A 17,606-nucleotide genomic window follows, 5' to 3' on the forward strand; every position below is an offset into this window, starting at 1 on the left:
AGAGTTTGCTCAAACTCAGGTCCATTGAGTTGGTGATGCCATCCAGCCGTCTCATCCTCTGCCACCCCTTCTCCTCTTGCATCCTCAATCTTTCCTAGCATCAGGGTCTTTTCCAGTGAGTCGGCTCTTCCCATCAGGTGGCCAAAGTATTGGAGTTTCAACTTCAGCCTCAGTCCTTCGAATGAATGAGTATTCAGGGTTGATTTCCTTTAGGATTGACTGGTTTGATCTCCTTGCTGTGCAAGGGGACTCTGAAGAGTCGTCTCCATCACCACAGTTCGAAAGCATCAATTCTTTGGCACTCAGTCTTCTTTATAGTCCAACTGTCACATTCATACATGGCTACTGGAAAAACCATAGCTTTGATTATATGGACAGTAGGTCCTTATTAGTTATCCATTTGAAATATAGTACTCTGTGCATACCAGTTCCAGACCAGGTGGGAAGGGTAGCAGGAAGGGATAGTTAGGGAGTTTGGGATTGTCAGTGATTATTATCATTGAGATTTTTACTTCTAGTTTTTCAATATTATATCCAATGCTTTAATGAACATTTTTTGCACATCTACGTTGCTGAATTTGTGTGATGATTTTCTTAAGCTAAATTCGTAGAATTGGAAATGCTGTGTTGGAAACATTCCCTTTTTATGACTCTTGACGTCCATTACCACTTGTTCCTCCAAAATTTTGAATCTTTTTGCATGCTCGCAGACATCATATTAGAGCACGCCTGCTTGGCTGCATCCTGGCCAGGACTACGCATATTGTCCTCCTCTCTTAATTTGGCCACTGCAATCTGATGGCCCCCCAAATTACAGCATTGTTGTTTTTATATTTCTGTGTTTACTTTTTAAAAATTATCTGTCATTTTTATTCTTTTTCTGAGCTATTTGTGTCCTTTGTAAATTTTCTCTCATGTTGAAATTTCATATTTCCTTCTCAGTTCACAAGAACTCTCTGTATGATTATCAATTATGTCCTATTTGTTATAAATCTTTTCCCATAAATATTTTCCTAAATTTAAACTTTGTGGTGTTTTTCACACCACAAGTTTTCATTTTTATATAATAGAATCTCATGATATTTGGGGGATTTTGGTTTTGTTATCATGCTTAAATCTTTTATCCATCTGGAATTATTTTGTAGTGAGGTATGAGGAATCTAACTTAATTTTATTCCAGATTTAAAAAAATTTCCCCAGGACTCCGTCAAAGAGCCAGTTTGTGTTGTCTGCTTTTTTAGTAGGGAGTAAGAACATTCCATCTGGAAAACTACTTGAAGATAACAGTGTTAGAAAGGCAAATCAGGACGGACTCTAGGTAACATTTGATTAATAGACCAAATCTTACAAAGAGTTATTAAGAGATTAAAAATCTTGCAAAGACTTATTTTTGTGCTTGTCATTGTCAGTTAGAAGTTTATTGTGCATGCTAAGTCGTTTCAGTCATGTCTGACTCTTTGTACCCTGCAGTCTGCCAGCTCCACTGTCCCTGGGATTTCCCAGGCAAGAATACTGGAATGGGTTGCCATTTCCTCCTCCAGGGGACCTTCCTGACCCAGGGAACAAACCTACATCTCCTACATTGGCAAGCGTGTTCTTTACCACTGAGCCAGATAACATTTTTAAATAATGGTTCTGATCATGATTAGAATATTAGATAAACAGTATCCCAGTGCTAAGTTATTACTACCACTACCCAAGAAAACAAACATCAAATTACATGAATATAAGAGAGGGAGGCAGGTCCATCAGTAAACCTTTGAACATTTATCATGTGCAAGAGATGCTGTGAAATGGTATGGAGCTGTACATCAGAAGATTTGGGTACTTTGGCAATTTGCTGCTAAGTAAAACTATGAGAAATTAAGTTTTTTCCAGATCTTAAGATCCTTTCAAAAGTATACATACAGAGCAAAGAAGAGATTTAAAGTATATACATATATCTAATAAACTTCTGGGCTTCCCAAGTGGCACCAGTAGTAAAAAACCTGCCTGCCAATGCAGGAGACAGAAGAGATGCGTGTTTGATCCCTGGGTCAGGAAGATCCCCTGGAGGAGGGCATGGCAACCCACTCCAATATACTTGCCTGGAGAATCCGCATGGACAGGGAACCTGGCGGTCTACAGTCCATAGGGTCACAAAGAGTCGGACACAATTGAAGTGACTTAGCACGTACAATAAACTTCTAATTGACAAGGACAAGGACAAAAATAAGTCTTTGTAAGATTTTTAATCTCTTAAGTTTCTTTGAGGCAGAATTTGTCTGAGGCGGAATAAATACTGTGGATCCTTTTAGAAAGACCTGGGAAAGCTCCCATCTTCTGATGTCCTAAGGAGGAAGGGACGTGGAGATTATGGGCAAAGATATACCAGCTTCACAAATAAGACTGATAATATTTTTTTCTAGCTGAAAAGTTTCTAGAAAGCAAGTTAACATTGTCCTCAAGTGCATTTTAGCTGGAGAGAAAGGCAGATGACAGTTCATGGGCGTTTAGGGGAGCTTCCCAGGTACATGAAAGCAGTTTACTATGAAATTGTGAAAAGAAGTATGTTTAATCTATTCACTTGTAATTATGACTGCTTCTGTTTTTAGCTTGAAATATTAGCTATGACTTGGGTTTTGAAGAATAGACTACTGTTGTTTTCGATAAAATGTTAATCATGTGTACTTCTCAGAGAGGGAAGCATTTTAATAGATGAGTGTTGCCTTAATAAAATACTCTGATGTTGCATAATTTTAAGTTACTATATTGTGACTTCTTGAAACATTTGAAGGATCCAAGTTCTTGGCAGCCTCTGCTCTCTGTGGTTGCCCTGCCACCTTGAACTTGCCCCTTCTGGCTCTGAATCAGTTTGTTGCTCCTCATTTGCTCCTTCTTTTTTTAAAAGCAGTTTCCCACTTAAACTTCTCCTATAAAGAATCTTCCACTGTCCTTAGGTAGCTATATAATGGTTGTAGTTCAGTTACTAAGTCACGTCCAACTCTCTTCGACCCCATGGACTGCAGCACGCCAGGCTTCCCTGTCCTTTACTATCTGAGGGTTCACTCAGATTCATGTCCATTGAGTTGGTGATGCCACCCAACCATCTCATCCTCTGTTGCCCCTTTCTCTTCTTGCCCTCAATCTTTTGCAGCATCAGAGTCTTTTGCAGTGAGTCGGCTCTTCACATGAGGTGGCCAAAGTGTTGTAACTTCAGCCTCAGCATTGGTGCTTCCAGTGAATATTCAGGGTTGATTTCCTTTAGGATCAACTGGTTTGATCTTGCAGTCCAAGGGACTCCTCAAGAGTCTTCTCCAGCACCACGGTTTGCAAGCGTCAGTTCTTCTGCACTTGCCTTTCTAATGGTCCAGCTCTCATCTGTACATGACTACTGGAAAAACCATAGCTTTGACTATACAGACCTTTGTCAGCAAAGTGATGTCTCTGTTTTTTAATATATATGCTGTCTAGCTTTGTCATAGCTTTTCTTCCAACAAGCAAGTATCTTTTAATTTCATGGCCACAGTCACTGTCTGCAGTGATTTTGAACTTACCTTCACCTTAACTGTCATTTGAGGAGAGAACAGGCAAGAAAGAGCCCTACCTACTAGAAAGCCTGAATTTTATAGAACGGGCTCATACTGTGTGTGTTTTCCACTGACTGACCCCCTAAGTTTTTCCATACCATACTCATCCCTTACAAAAACTTGAAGATTTTTAAGAATTCCTTAACTCTTTCTGCTTTTTTTTTTTTTTTCTTTTTTAGTTTACCAGTTTTCTCTCTGTGAGAGGCCCTATCCTTGAGCATGGTTTTTCTCTTTACCTTTTGTAATGCAGCTACAGAGCCATTTGCCCTGCCAGCATTGTTTCTTAAGAATTGATGGCACCCTCACCACCATCAGTGGTCTTTTCTCAAACCTTCTGAACTCTGTTTTCCTGGGCCCGGATGACAGCCCATTTCTTTTGATCTTAGTGATCCCAGATTTTCTCTGCCTTTTGCTGCTTCCACATCTTTTGCTCTCAGGATTCTTGCTGGGTTCTCTGGTTTCTTGAAAGTGTGACTGTGGGTCACTAGCTCTCAAGCTTTGGCTGTTTTGTATCTGTGTATTAGGTTCATTTCTTTAGCCGCACTCAGTGAGTTCCTCTTGAGTCTGTGTGCATGCTCTCACTGGTCCCTATTCTTAGTGTCTGCTCCCTGCTTCAGTGATGGTCTGTTCTTCCTTGATGCTTAGCCATGGCCTGGTTCCCACCTCTCTTCACAATGGTCCCTGGTTCCTTTTGCGTTTCTGGGCTGGTGACTTGAAGAAATCTTAGATGTTTCCATGTTTTATTAATACTAATCCTTCATTTCTTTGAAATGTCCATTAGATTTTTCCTTTCTTTTCCATATATGGCATCCTGAGCCGTATCCTTTTTACCATAGCCTGGCTGTCTCCTGCTGGGTCACGTTATCTCTTTCTCAGTTCCCTACAGGCCTTTTGCCCACCACTGCAAACTAACCTTTCTGAAAGACTTCCCACATCCTGCCAAGTGCTTCTTCGATCTGCATGGAATCCCATTGGCTTCCTCATCTCATTACCACCATCTTGCTGCTATTTACTGCTGCCTATGCCAGTTGTGGGCTTCTCTGGTGTCTCAGTGGTAAAGAATCTGCCTACCAATGCAAGAGACTTGGGTTCGATCCCTGGATTGGGAAGATCGCCTGGAGAAGAAAATGGGAACCCACTCCTGTGTTCTTGCCTGGGAAATGCCATGGACAGAGGAGCCTGTCTATGGGCTGTGGGGTTGCTAACAGACACAACTGAGTGACACCAGCGTTCAATGCCAGTTGTAGTTGACTGCGTCCGGAAGTGGGTGACTTTCCCTAGTGTGGAGACTGTGACATTGAAGACGAGTGGGGAGGGAGCCGAGGACGCAGATGGAAAGCTTTGCCAAGGCCAGCTTTACATAATCCACACACTGGAAGCTCTGTCACTTCCCTCTGATGTTGCCTGTTTGGAGATCCCAGACCCAGTGACACCAGAGTGTTGTGGGAACCCAGTCACTGTTTGTGTTATGGATTTGAAACAGCTGGCTGGTAAATAATTTCCTCAGATTTGGCTGATGAATCACTGGGAGCTGCTTGTACAAATAAATACATATATTTATTCTCTTTTCAGTACTAGGTATAAGAATTTGCTTTACTCCTTAATTATTTTTAGATCAAGAAGGAATAGAGCTTAAAATTAGTTGATTAATGGAATTACAATATGAAGACCATTACTTCTTTTACTAAATTTTATCTTTTGTCTCCTTTTTTAAGCCTTAATTCCAGAAACTCCAGAGATCTTGAATTTGTCTGCTGATTTCTCAACTTCTACGTTACACCTAAAGTGGAATGACAAAGGTTCTGTTTTTCCACATTACTCAAATGTCATCTGGGAAATTAAAGTTCTACATAAAAAGAATATGGAAATTGTAAAATTAGTAAGTTTAAACAAAAATAGATTTTCTCCTATGACACTAAAGAAACTGAGTAATTTTTTAAAATTTTAAAGTGAACCTTTTGATTATTAAAGAAGTAGATCAGATATCCCTTTGGAATTCATTAAAAACTGTATGCTATGACTATAAAAAATCACTAAATTAATGAAATAATGTAACAATTATAGAAAGTTTAGGAAATTAAGGGACGTGTAATCCATGATTCTGCCACTTGAATATAATAAACAATATATTTGTGTATTCCTGTCTAGCCTTTTTATATGCATGTTTTTGCATAAATGGAATAAAAATATACATATAATTTCATTTACTTACTATAAATATCTAACATTATAAATATAAACATAAATGTTTTGAAACATATTTAGGCATAGTAATTGTTGATAAATTTTGCATAAATCTGTAAGTTTGAATTTATCTCAATCCAAAATAACATTCTTATATTAGTAGTACTGCTTTTTTTTTATACTGTTTATTAATAGTTACTTTATGGTATGTCTGCAGTTTGTTCTTTGTCTGAGGAATAATGAGACATAGTAGTAGTAAGACGGGTTGACAGTTAGTATGTGGGAATTCCCTCTTTATTCTTTTACTCTTTAATGCACTTGACTTATGCCTAGTTATAGACTTAAGAATTAGAAGAACATGATTTTACAATTTTTTTGCCAAAGTTTATAGGTAAGATAGTACAGATAATAAATAGGGTTATTCTGTATTTCATAGTTACAATCTTATTTTTCCTTATAGACACCCTATATATTACAACCTTGAAGCAACAGCAGCCATAACTGTGGTTATCATGTATCCAGTGCTTCTGGTGTTACTGACATTGATGTGAAAGCTCTCTATATGTTAATAATTTGCATCTTCACAACAGGCCTCTAGGGGAGGCACTGTTAGTATCATCCCCATGTTACAGATTCAGATATAGAGTCTCAGGAAGATATTAAGTGAAGGAGCCAGGACTCAGACCCCAGCTGACAGTTGATTGCAGAGTCTGTGCTCTCCCTTAACCAGTAAAGTTTATATTACATAATCAGCATTGTTATCTTCATCTACGATGCCCTCCCTCTCCTTTTCACCTGTGTAAACTGAATACCTATTTCATGAGCCAGGTCAAATCCTTATTTTGAAGCCCATTCTAATTACCTCAATCTAAAATGCTCTCTCTTTTCTTCAATTATAATGTCAGTCTGATTTGCAGCCTTTGATATCATCTAGCATTGTTGTCTTAGAACTATGACTTCTTGAAAGTTCTATTGTGTAGCTTTTTATTATGGTCTAACATTTGTATTTTGGGTTACTAATTACCAGCTTAGGATGACTTCTCAAAATCTTTTTCTTATTTGTAAAGTAGTGCTAATATTTGCTGCAGTAAATGATGTGATATTTATAAAGCTACTTAACAGCTCTTCATTGTCATTACTTCCTTTGGGGAATAGGTATTTTTTCCCCTGACTTAGGGATGCTAGAATAAGAGGGATACTGTTTGATACGTAAGTGAAATCAGGCAGAAATGAATGGAGATATTATTCTAGGTTGTGTGCCTCACTGCCACAAGATGCATAACAAGATAGCAGTGTCAAAATAGTAATTCCCTACTTTGGGGAATATGATCTTTGAAGAAGAATCACAAGAAGCAAGAAAAATAGCAATAGAACAAATTAATTTTAAAACGTTATTCCTTTGCATAGTAAAATGTGACATTTTTATTTGTTATTATATTGTTAGGATTAGTATTTAAGACAGAATTGCTTGTAATCAGTCATCCTATGACAGATTATAATGCTATTATTTTGTAATAGTTTAAAGATCACTAAAGATCATAAAACACTACTAATATAAATGTTTCATTTATAAGTTTCTTTTATAGTGTTTCACTTACAACTTGAAGATTTCTGCCCACAGCCTCACAAACAGCTGTGGAAGCTGTGCTCTGCACAGACCAGAATGTGCGTGACACCTGGGAGTTATGCAGGCCCCTTTCCTCCTCTTGTTTTTCCCGCCTATAAACAATGCATTTAAATTCTTTTAGCTGATTATTTATTGTCTCCATTTTTTCCAGTTAACACACTTATGTTACTCTTCCTTTTTTTTTTTTTAAGTTTTCAGTTCAGTTCATTCAGTCGCTCAGTCATGTCCAACTCTTTGTGACCCCATGAATCGCAGCACACCAGGCCTCCCTGTCCATCACCAACTCCCAGAGTTCACTCAGACTCACGTTCATCGAGTCGGTGATGCCATCCAGCCATCTCATCCTGTGTCGTCCCCTTCTCCTCCTGCCCCCAATCCCTCCCAGCATCAGAGTCTTTTCCAATGAGTCAACTCTTCGCATGAGGTGGCCAAAGTACTGGAGTTTCAGCTTTAGCATCATTCCTTCCAAAGAACACCCAGGACTGATCTCCTTTAGAATGGACTGGTTGGATCTCCTTGCAGTCCAAGGGACTCTCAAGAGTCTTCTCCAACACCACAGTTCAAAAGCATCAATTCTTCGGCACTCAGCTTTCTTCACAGTCCAATTCTCACATCCATACATGACTACTGGAAAAACCATAGCCTTGACTAGATGGACCTTTGTTGGCAAAGTAATGTCTCTGCTTTTTAATATGCTATCTAGGTTGGTCATAACTTTCCTTCCAAGGAATAAGCGTCTTTTAATTTCATGGCTGCATTCACCATCTGCAGTGATTTTGGAGCCCCCAAAAATAAAGTCTGACACTGTTTCCACTGTTTCCCCATCTATTTCCCATGAAGTGATGGGACCAGATGTCATGACCTTAGTTTTCTGAATGTTGAGCTTTAAGCCAACTTTTTCACTCTCCTCTTTCACTTTCATCAAGAGGCTCTTTAGTTCCTCTTCACTTTCTGCCATAAGGGTGGTGTCATCTGCATATCTGAGGTTATTGATATTTCTTCCGGCAATCTTGATTCCAGCTTGTGCTTCTTCCAGCCCAGAATTTCTCATTTTAAGTTTTAAGCACTGTTTTATTAACTTCCCACAATGAAAGATAAGAATTTAATCACTTCTCACTTCCCAGCCACAGACACACTCTCCCATGCACATGCACTTATACATGTGCTCATGCTCTTTCCACTTCCTGTTTTTCCAATATGATTCTGTTATAATTTTTGGTAGGCCAGTAATCATTATTTGTGTTAGGATTATATAAACACTATTCATAACTGAACCAAGTACTGTATACTGTTCTTACTTTTCCTTTTTGGGAGAGGGTACATCTTTTCATATTGTCTTATGCTTTTAGTTTTACTTGTCTGCTTCATCAATTCTAAATTCTTTCTGGGTTGTATAAATCTGTCGAAATGTTCAAGCACATTAATATTTTATCAGTTTTGCCTTTGTGAATAAATCTCTCTGATGGCCTTCTGAGACTTACTTCCCAACCTTTGTCGTATAAGAGTTCACATGGATGCTGCCAATATTTGTAAAGCACAGAGTGTGATAACTAGCTAAGTATTCTCATGGCCAGAGGTTTCTCGGAAGCTCCAGAAGCCTCCACTTGTAGTAGCCAACCCTTGGTTTGAAGAGATTAATACCTGAGCGTGCCTGTAACCTACTCAGGACAAACCTCTATGTGTTTCAACACATTTGTTAGAAAGCTATGGTTCATCCTCATCCCGAGGATTCCTTTTTTATTTTTCTTATGATGGACTCTCTTTTTCCTGAATTCCTTGTCTTCATCTTTCTCATTTTGGTAGAAGCTTAAATTTATTTGCTGTTTATTGTTGATACCCTGCTAACTGCAGGTAGCTTGCAAGTATATTTTATTCAAAAAATTTTAATTAGTTTTCAACAAAATTAAAAGACTGTCAATTCCAAATGTTGAAAAGATCCAGAACAATCAAAGTTTTCATACCCTTCTGGTAGGAATGTAAAATGCTACTTGGTAAAAACATTGAGACTCGACATTTCTGACAATGTCTTTATTCTACGTTCACTCATGATTGCTGGTTTAGCAGGGTATGGAATTGTAGGTTGGGAAATTTTCTCAAGATTTTGAAGCCATTGTTCTACTATTTGTTTCTTATTATGGATTTATCTTCATCTGTTGCAGTGGACATTCATTAGGCCCCTTTCAGTCTGAAAACACATGCCTGTCAGCTTGGGATATTTTCATATTTTATGTCTTTAATTTCCTCTGTTTTCTCTTTTTTTCCTTAGAATTTCTGTTCTTTAGAGACTGGACCTTTCTAACCTTTTCTCTAATTCTCTTAGTATTCTTACATCAGTATTAAGACTTCTTAGCATCCTTAGCATCAGTATCTTATTTTCTGAGCAATTTTTCCTAAACTTTATCTTATGCTTTTGAAGTTTTTATTAATGCACTTTTTAATATACAAGAGATCCCATTTTTATTTTTAGTCATTAAAAAAAATTTTTTTATCATGTTCTTTCATAGATGCAGTATCTTTTCTTTGAGGATATCAGATTTCAATTTTTTATTTTTCTTTTCTATGCAGTCTGTTTTTTCTAGCTACTTTTTTCTTTATTTTGAACTTTGACTTTCATATTATAACTTTTTCTCACTTTCTGGTCGTTCTGATTGCTGCTCTTATTTAAATGAGAGTCTTAAAAAATAAAGCAAGTCTAACTGGAACTTCTTTTTGCCTGGGTGGGACTTGTTGACTAGTGCTTCATTATACTTGTTTAGGATGGACTGTCAGGCTGTAAAAATCTTAATATTATTTTAGGTTTTTATCTTGACCTGTTCATATACTCCTTAGAAAAGTTTGTTTAGACTCTTAACCTAGTGTATGTACTTGGCTGTCAGAATCCTGGGTGCTGAGTAGGGGAGGAAGGGAGGAGTGTCCCAGCCTTTAGAATGCATAGTGAGCAGTCTCCCTGTTTTTAGTATGGTATTCCCCATTGTTAGTTCTTCCTAGGGTTATTAAATTCAGAGGAATTTTATTTCACTTTTACAAAGGGTTAATCTCCATTCTTTAGCCACGGTTAAGAATAGTCCTTTGGTAGAACAAAATGTGGAAGGGGATTTGAGTGCCAAATATATCTTCAAATAACTTTTAATCAGGCTACCAGTTTGGCACCTTACCTGCACTGTGCATTTCCAGGATAACCTAGTACAACCAGTTCCTGAGCCCTGTGACCTTTTTATGATTGAAATCATGTTGTTTCTGACTTTCTCACTGGAAGCTTAAGATTTGCTCTTCTCAAGTCTTCTGAGTCAGTTACCTTTGCCCATCTGTTTTCCAGTGTCCAAAATCTTACTGGTGGTGTTCTTTCAATTTTTTTGCCCATGTGCATCTGTGCCTTTTTTTTTTTTTTTAATCTTATACTGTTGTTAGAGGAATTTCATGAAATAAAGAGAAGGAAATACATTTATTTAATCTGTTATTTTAAACCAGAAGTCCCAAGGTCACTTTTAGTATATCTTCATGTATTTGATTAAAATCTTCCCCATTTTCCACAACTGAAATTAAAATTTTTATATTATTATAAATTGCATATTTAAAAGTAAAATTTGAAATGTATGGTGCTTTTATAAAAAATATATCTAAAGTAATAGTTTATTTTGTAGAAATGCTCTTCTCTTTCTGATTTTAACTCTTGGAGATAAAAATCTATTAACAATTTTTTTCTATGAGAAATGGAGACCATTTTAGGCATTGGTGTATTTTCTCATGAAGTGTATTGCTGCTGCTGCTACTGCTGCTGCTGCTAAGTCGCTTCAGTCGTGTCCGACTCTGTTCGACCCCATAGACGGCAGCCCACCAGGCTCCCCCGTCTCTGGCATTCTCCAGGCAAGAACACTGGAGTGGGTTGCCATTTCCTTCTCCAATGCATGAAAGTGAAAAGTGAAAGTGAAGTCCCTCGGTCGTGTCTGACTCCTAGCGACCCCATGGACTGCAGCCTACCAGGTTCCTCTGTCCATGGGATTTTCCAGGCAAGAGTACTGGAGTGGGTGTTTTATAATATTAACATCAGTATAAAAAGAAGTAGGCCCTAAAGTTGAAGAAGTAAACATAAGTGAATACTGTTACTCCAACTCTCCTTAATATGTTATAGAAAAGGTTTTACTTACTTTGCTGGTAATTGTATACAGTCTGTTTTTTAACCCTAAGGAAAGCAGAACATACTATTTGAAAATAGAGTTTTTGTTTGTGTTTACTTTGTAGGTGACCTACAGCTCAACTCTGAATGGCAGAGATACAATTCATCATTGGAACTGGACTTCAGACATGCCCTTGGAGTGTGCCATTCACTATGTGGGGATTAGATGCTACATTGACGATCCTCAGTTCTCTGGTCACAAAGAATGGAGTGACTGGAGCCTACTGAAGAACATCTCCTGTAAGTGCATATTTAAAAATTTTTGTTTCAGATGAATTAGATTAGTCTTGCTTAAGGGTAGGGCTGAGTTTAAGCTTTTAGTTCTCAACCCCATTTGGATGCATGAGGGTCACCTAGGGATCTTCCAAGTCTTCTATCCCAGAACATTTTGATTCAAAACTCTGAGGCTTCAGAAATCTGTTTTTTTAAAAGAACATTCTGAGGGATTGGATAAATGTCCAGGTTTAAAAATCAGTTTGAATCAGCATTAAAGAACATTTAAGATTTTTATGTAATGATATCAAGTCCATATTTTTAAAAATTAGCTCCCAATTTCTTACCCATAGAGCAGACCCCTGTGAGCTGCAGAGTTATTGCAGAGAACATGGGAATCTGCAAGTTTACCCCAAATCATCTGTACATTGACCAAAACTCATATGCAGGTATAATGTTGGCAGTGTGAGAAAGGGCCTGGAATACTGTTGACAGTAAAATGAAGTCCTTAAAAAGGCTGGTGATCATTGTGGATTATTCACTCTAGTGACAATATGCAGAAATGGCCAGAGGAAGGAGGGACTAGGAGCAAGCAGATTAATAAGAATCTTGTAGTTCAGTGAAAGACAAGTATAAAGTAGGACAGCTGGGTTTAGAAATAAAAAGGGGGAGAAGTATGAAAACACTGAAAAGACAGAATTAGTGACTGTGTATTTGGTAGGGGAGAAATAGAGTCAAAAAAGGCTGTTGGTTTGGGCATCTTGGTATCTTGTGATTCTGCCCAGTGAGACAGAACAACATGAACAAACTGGGTAGGAAAGATAAATTTCATTTTAATGTGTTGAGTGTTAAGTTTGAGGTAGCTGTGAAGTGGCTGGGAGCAACTTCTTATTGTCAGTTGGGAATACAAGTTCAGCCTCCAGGTGATTAGTTGACACGGGAGTTATCTAGTTAATCCCTGAACAACTGGGGGTTAGGGGCTCTGACCCTCCGTGTAATGGAAAGTCCATATATAATTTACAGTTGGCCTCTGCACCCGTGGAACCCCCATATCTGTGGTTTCACACCCAAAGATTCAACCAACCACAAATCCTGTCATATTTACTATTGAAAAAAATCCATGTATAAGTGAACCCAGGCAGTTCAAACTTGTATTGTTCAAGGGTCAACTGTGTATTTGAGAATCATTAACATATGTGATGTGAAATTGTTTAAATCTTGGAAGCTGACATAACTCAAGGAAAGAGCCATGAAGACCAAGGACAGATCCCTTAGAAGCTGGTATGAGGAGGGATGATGGAAGAAAGAGGCCAGCAAAACGAATAGCAGCCAGAGGGTTAAGAGTAGCAAAAGTCAGTAGTCTACACCCCAAGAGAGAGGGGAATTTTGAAAAGGAAGACTTTAGGTGACATACCAGATGCTCTGGAAGTTGAAGGAAAGATTACTAAGAAGTGGCCATATGATTGAGCAGTTGGGCCACGGAACCATTTTAGTAAGTGTCAGAGTACAAGCCAGATTGCAGGAGATTAAAGAGTGAGTAGGTAGAAAGAAGACTAGAGATACTTTTCTTAAATTGGCTACTTAGGAAAATAAAAACAAAGGGGTGCTTCCATTAACATATAGTGAGTTGGGCTTTTTTTTTTTTTAAGTGCTTTTTAGGATGTGGAATACTTAACCATATATGTAGGCTAATGGAAAGTAAGACATCTGATCTAAACACATAGAGTAATTTCAAAGAAGTGGAATTATTTAACATACAGCTTTTTTTGGTGTGGATTTTTCACATGGTGGATATAAACCTGCTTAATATCAACCTTTGGACTTCTTAGATATTAATATTAACCTGTAACCATATACATTGATCTGCAATCCCTTCCACTCCCCCACTATCACCCCATCATAAATAAATAAAACCACACACATTTTTATTTCTTGTGTATGTCTTGCTCCTTTGAAACCTGGAGGGTGTTCTTTTTCTTTGAGTCACCATTATTTCAAAGTACCTAACTGTGGTTTATGTACACTGGGCTAATTTATGTAAAAGACTTCTAAAGTATTTATAATTCCTTTTGCTCTTTCTAGTGCCTCCTGATTCTCAGACTAAGGTTTTTCCTCAAGACAAAGTGATACTTGCCGGCTCAGATATAACAGTATGTTGTGTGACTCAAGAAAAAGTGTTATCAGCACAGATTGGCAGTACACATTGTCCCCTTATCCATCTTGATGGGGAAAATGTTGCAATCAGGATTCGCAATATTTCTGCTTCTGCAAGTAGTGGAACAAATGTGGTTTTCTCAGTAGAAGATAACATATTTGGAACAGTTGTTTTTGCGGGATGTAAGTATATTACTTTTTTTTTTTAAGAGTTCCTATTAATGTTTTTTGGGTCTTCTTGGAAAGCCTTAATGTTTTTTCTGGGGGATGATTTTCTTTCTTTCTTGTTTGTTTTTTTTTTAATTCTTTGATAAATAACATAAGAAGGTACCAGCATTTTTGCTTGTTTTCAAGCAAGTTCAGGTGAGTTCTAAGCTTGTTTTTTACATAATTGTATCTGTATAATTTGTGAAAGTGAAAATTGCTCAGTTGTGTCCAACTCTTTGCAACCCCATGGACTATAGCCTGCTAGGCCTCTCTGTCCATAGAATTCTACAGGCCAGAATACTGGAGTAGGTAGCAGTACCCTTCTCCAGGGGATCTGCCCAACCCAGGGACTGAACCCAGGTCTCCCACATTGCAGGAAGATTCTTTACCATCTGAGCCACCAGAAAAACCCCATATAAGAATATATGTGGTAGTGGTTTAGTCGCTAAGTCATGTCCGATTCTTGTGACCCCATGGACTATAGCCTTCCAGGATCCTCTGTCCTTGGGGTTCTCCAGGCAAGAATACTGGAATGGGTTGCCATTTCCTTCTCCTGTGGATCTTCCTGACCTAGGGATCAAACCTGGATCTCCTGCATTGTAGGCAGATTCTTTACTGACTGAACTACAAAGGAAGCCCCATAAGAAAATATATATATATATATATATATATATATATATATATTATTTGTAGATTTTATAATAAGACTTGAGACATTCAACTGCTAATTCTTAATTTAAATTCTTAGTTTAAAAATAAATTCTTAGTTAACAGCTTTGTTGAGTCGGGGCAGTTAGTATGTAATATTTCTTAATCTTCCATTGTTTAGGAATTTTTTCATATAAATTAATTTCCCACCTAGTATGCCTTTTTATTTAAGGTACCTAAATTAAAGAAATTGTAAGGATTTTGCACAAAATCTTTCAAAAGCATAACCTGCACTTCTCTGATGAGAGAAGTGTGGCTGGAGGACATGTGGGAGGAAGAGTCCCCCCTCACAGTGCTCTGTGTACAGTGGACTCTCTGGAATGCAGGAGCATCTTTTAACATGATTATACCTCTGTCCCATGACACTTCCAAAAGTTGTTGGTGGACTGCCCTACCTAGATGGCTTGTGTTACCCATCCACAGATAATTTTGTGTGTAGAGTTTTTCTCTCCCCTCCCTTGTGGTAACTGTAATGTTAGGAGCACTGATGGTTTTGCCTCCAGCAGTGCTTCTCTTCCACCTCACATTCTGAACTTAAAAGTTCTGAGTGGTCCAAGGATCTCGTGAGTAAAGTGTATAAAATGTAGTGAATAGATTTTGTGATTTTCTTTTGATCACTTGGGCTTCCCTGGTGGCACAGAATGGTTTTTCTTATGCCTTTTTTTTTTAATGATTCTCAGTGGTGCTCTACATCAGCTGCTTTCAGCCATTTTTTACAGTTCCATAGAAACTTATGATGAATTACATTCAGGTGCTGATAGATTTCCAAGGGAATAACCAGCATTAGGTGCCCTTCTCAGATTGATGGCTGTAACCTTAATTACTTCTTGCTTTCACAGTAAACATTTTGGAATTCAAGTGAGAGTGAGGATACATTCAAATTTAAATTTTACAAATTTAAAAAATTAAATTTTCTTTCCTAAATGGAATTTTAGGAAATGATTTGCAACATTCCTCATAAATGATCATGAAGTCTAAAGTTAAGAACCAGTGAAGGGAAACTACTTGATAAGTGATACCAAACAGTGAAATATTCATGTAAAAGAATGAGATAAAAATTAAAACTTAAAAGATGGTAATATTCACTATTATTTCTGACAATTTTCTAATTTTTATTACAGTGCTAGGGAAAACCTACTTAATTCATAATTTAGCTTTCATTTTTAACATTTGGAGGTTGAAATATTGATCAATACTTGTTAGTTCAGGAGCAGCAGTAACCTTCACTTCAGAGAGAGTCTTTAGAAACCTGTAACAAGGGCTATGGTGTGAGTTAGGGATCAAGATTCACTTTTCTATCCCACATGGGTATCCTGCTAACCCATTATTTACTGAAAAAGCTGGAAAGAATTTTAGAATCAGCTTGTTAATTTTCCCTTACACACACATACAGATTCAAACCTGCCAGAATTTTGATTGATATTAAATCTGTCAATTTAGGAAGATTTTTATTGTTACAATATTGAGTCTTCCAATCCATGAACATGGTATAGCCTTCCCTTAATTTAGATTTTGTCTCATTTATTTTAGTGAGATGAGGTCTTTCATATCTTTTTGCAAATTTATTTCTAGGTGTTTGATGTTTTCTGGTGCTATTAAAAATTGATTTTTAAATTGCATTTTCTATATGCTGCTATATAGAAAGACAGTTGATTTATACCAAGCTTTTACCTAGCTTCAGTTGGTTTTTTTGAAAAGCATTACATTTTAAATACTGCCCTTTCATATTTTTCTCCTTCAATTTTCCCTTCCACTTCTGTCTAGTTTACTCCTGTTATTTTGGATTTTAAGTATTTCAACTTAAAAAAATCTGCCAAATCCTAAAATAATCAGCATTTTAAATATCCTCAAAATTGTGGGTATTTGAGTTAAATAAAATGACTAAAAGTTTGGCCTTAAGTTTAAAATGGTTTTCAAAATAAATAAGTCAATGTTAGTTTTATTTACCAGTTGTTAAACTTTCATATAAATACTCATTACTTCTCTTAATGTTACCCCAAGTACTTTGAAGGATGTAATGCTTATCTCTGGGGAAAGTATGTAAAATTTTCTAAATCTTTAAAATTACAAGTTTTTAAAAATAAATTTACCTTTTAGAGTTTTTCAACAAGTAGATAATTGTTTAACAAAAAGTTAAGCTCCTTGGAAGATAGTTTAGATAAATATGACAGTAAGGGACTTCTCTGGTGGATAAGAGAAGAGAATAAGAATCAGTCTGCCAGTTCAGGGGATGAGGGTTTGATCCCTGGTCTGGGAAGATTCCACATGCCAAGGAGCAGCTAGGCCCCCTGCGCCACAGCCCCTGAGCCCATGTGCCGTGACTACTGAAGCCCATGGGCCTAGAGCCTCTGCTCCCCAGTGGGAGAGGCCATTGCCGCGAGAAGCCTGTGTACTGCAAGTGAAGACAGCCGCAGGTAGAGGAAGCCCACGCAGCAACAAAGACCCAGTGCAGCCAAAAATAAATAAATTTTTTTTAATTCTTAAAAAAAAATGACAGTAGGAAATACCAGTTTCTGTGTATGCTTGGTTAGGTAAGATAGAAATATCACTTTCTGTAATCATTGTCACACTGTAGAATTTTAATTTATCACGCTAAGGTCTGTCAAAACAAAGACAACTGTTTTTCTTTTTCTTGTCTTACCCCTACAAAAACAGAATAGTTTCATTAAAAAACAAAAGAGCAGTAGTCACTTTGAATATAGGGAGATGCAGAATTTTACCAAGAATTACTTTGTAAATAATAGTTCTTGTAATTTATTTAAGAACTCTG

The 17,606-nt window shown here is 37.3% G+C and overlaps 1 protein-coding gene across 2 annotated transcripts in view; it reads left to right on the forward strand.

Annotated features, from left to right (window-relative positions):
* Nucleotides 1-17,606, forward strand: part of LIFR (LIF receptor subunit alpha) — a 79,568-nt gene that overhangs the window by 30,235 nt on the left and 31,727 nt on the right. For both annotated transcript variants that reach the window (XM_070774739.1, XM_070774740.1), the window contains exons 5-7: nucleotides 5,285-5,448; nucleotides 11,620-11,794; nucleotides 13,850-14,104. In XM_070774739.1, coding sequence (XP_070630840.1) covers nucleotides 5,285-5,448; nucleotides 11,620-11,794; nucleotides 13,850-14,104 — 594 coding nt within the window. The remainder of the gene's footprint in view (nucleotides 1-5,284; nucleotides 5,449-11,619; nucleotides 11,795-13,849; nucleotides 14,105-17,606) is intronic.

Source organism: Bos indicus, chromosome 20 (assembly GCF_029378745.1).
Source record: "Bos indicus isolate NIAB-ARS_2022 breed Sahiwal x Tharparkar chromosome 20, NIAB-ARS_B.indTharparkar_mat_pri_1.0, whole genome shotgun sequence".
NCBI lineage: Eukaryota > Metazoa > Chordata > Mammalia > Artiodactyla > Bovidae > Bos > Bos indicus.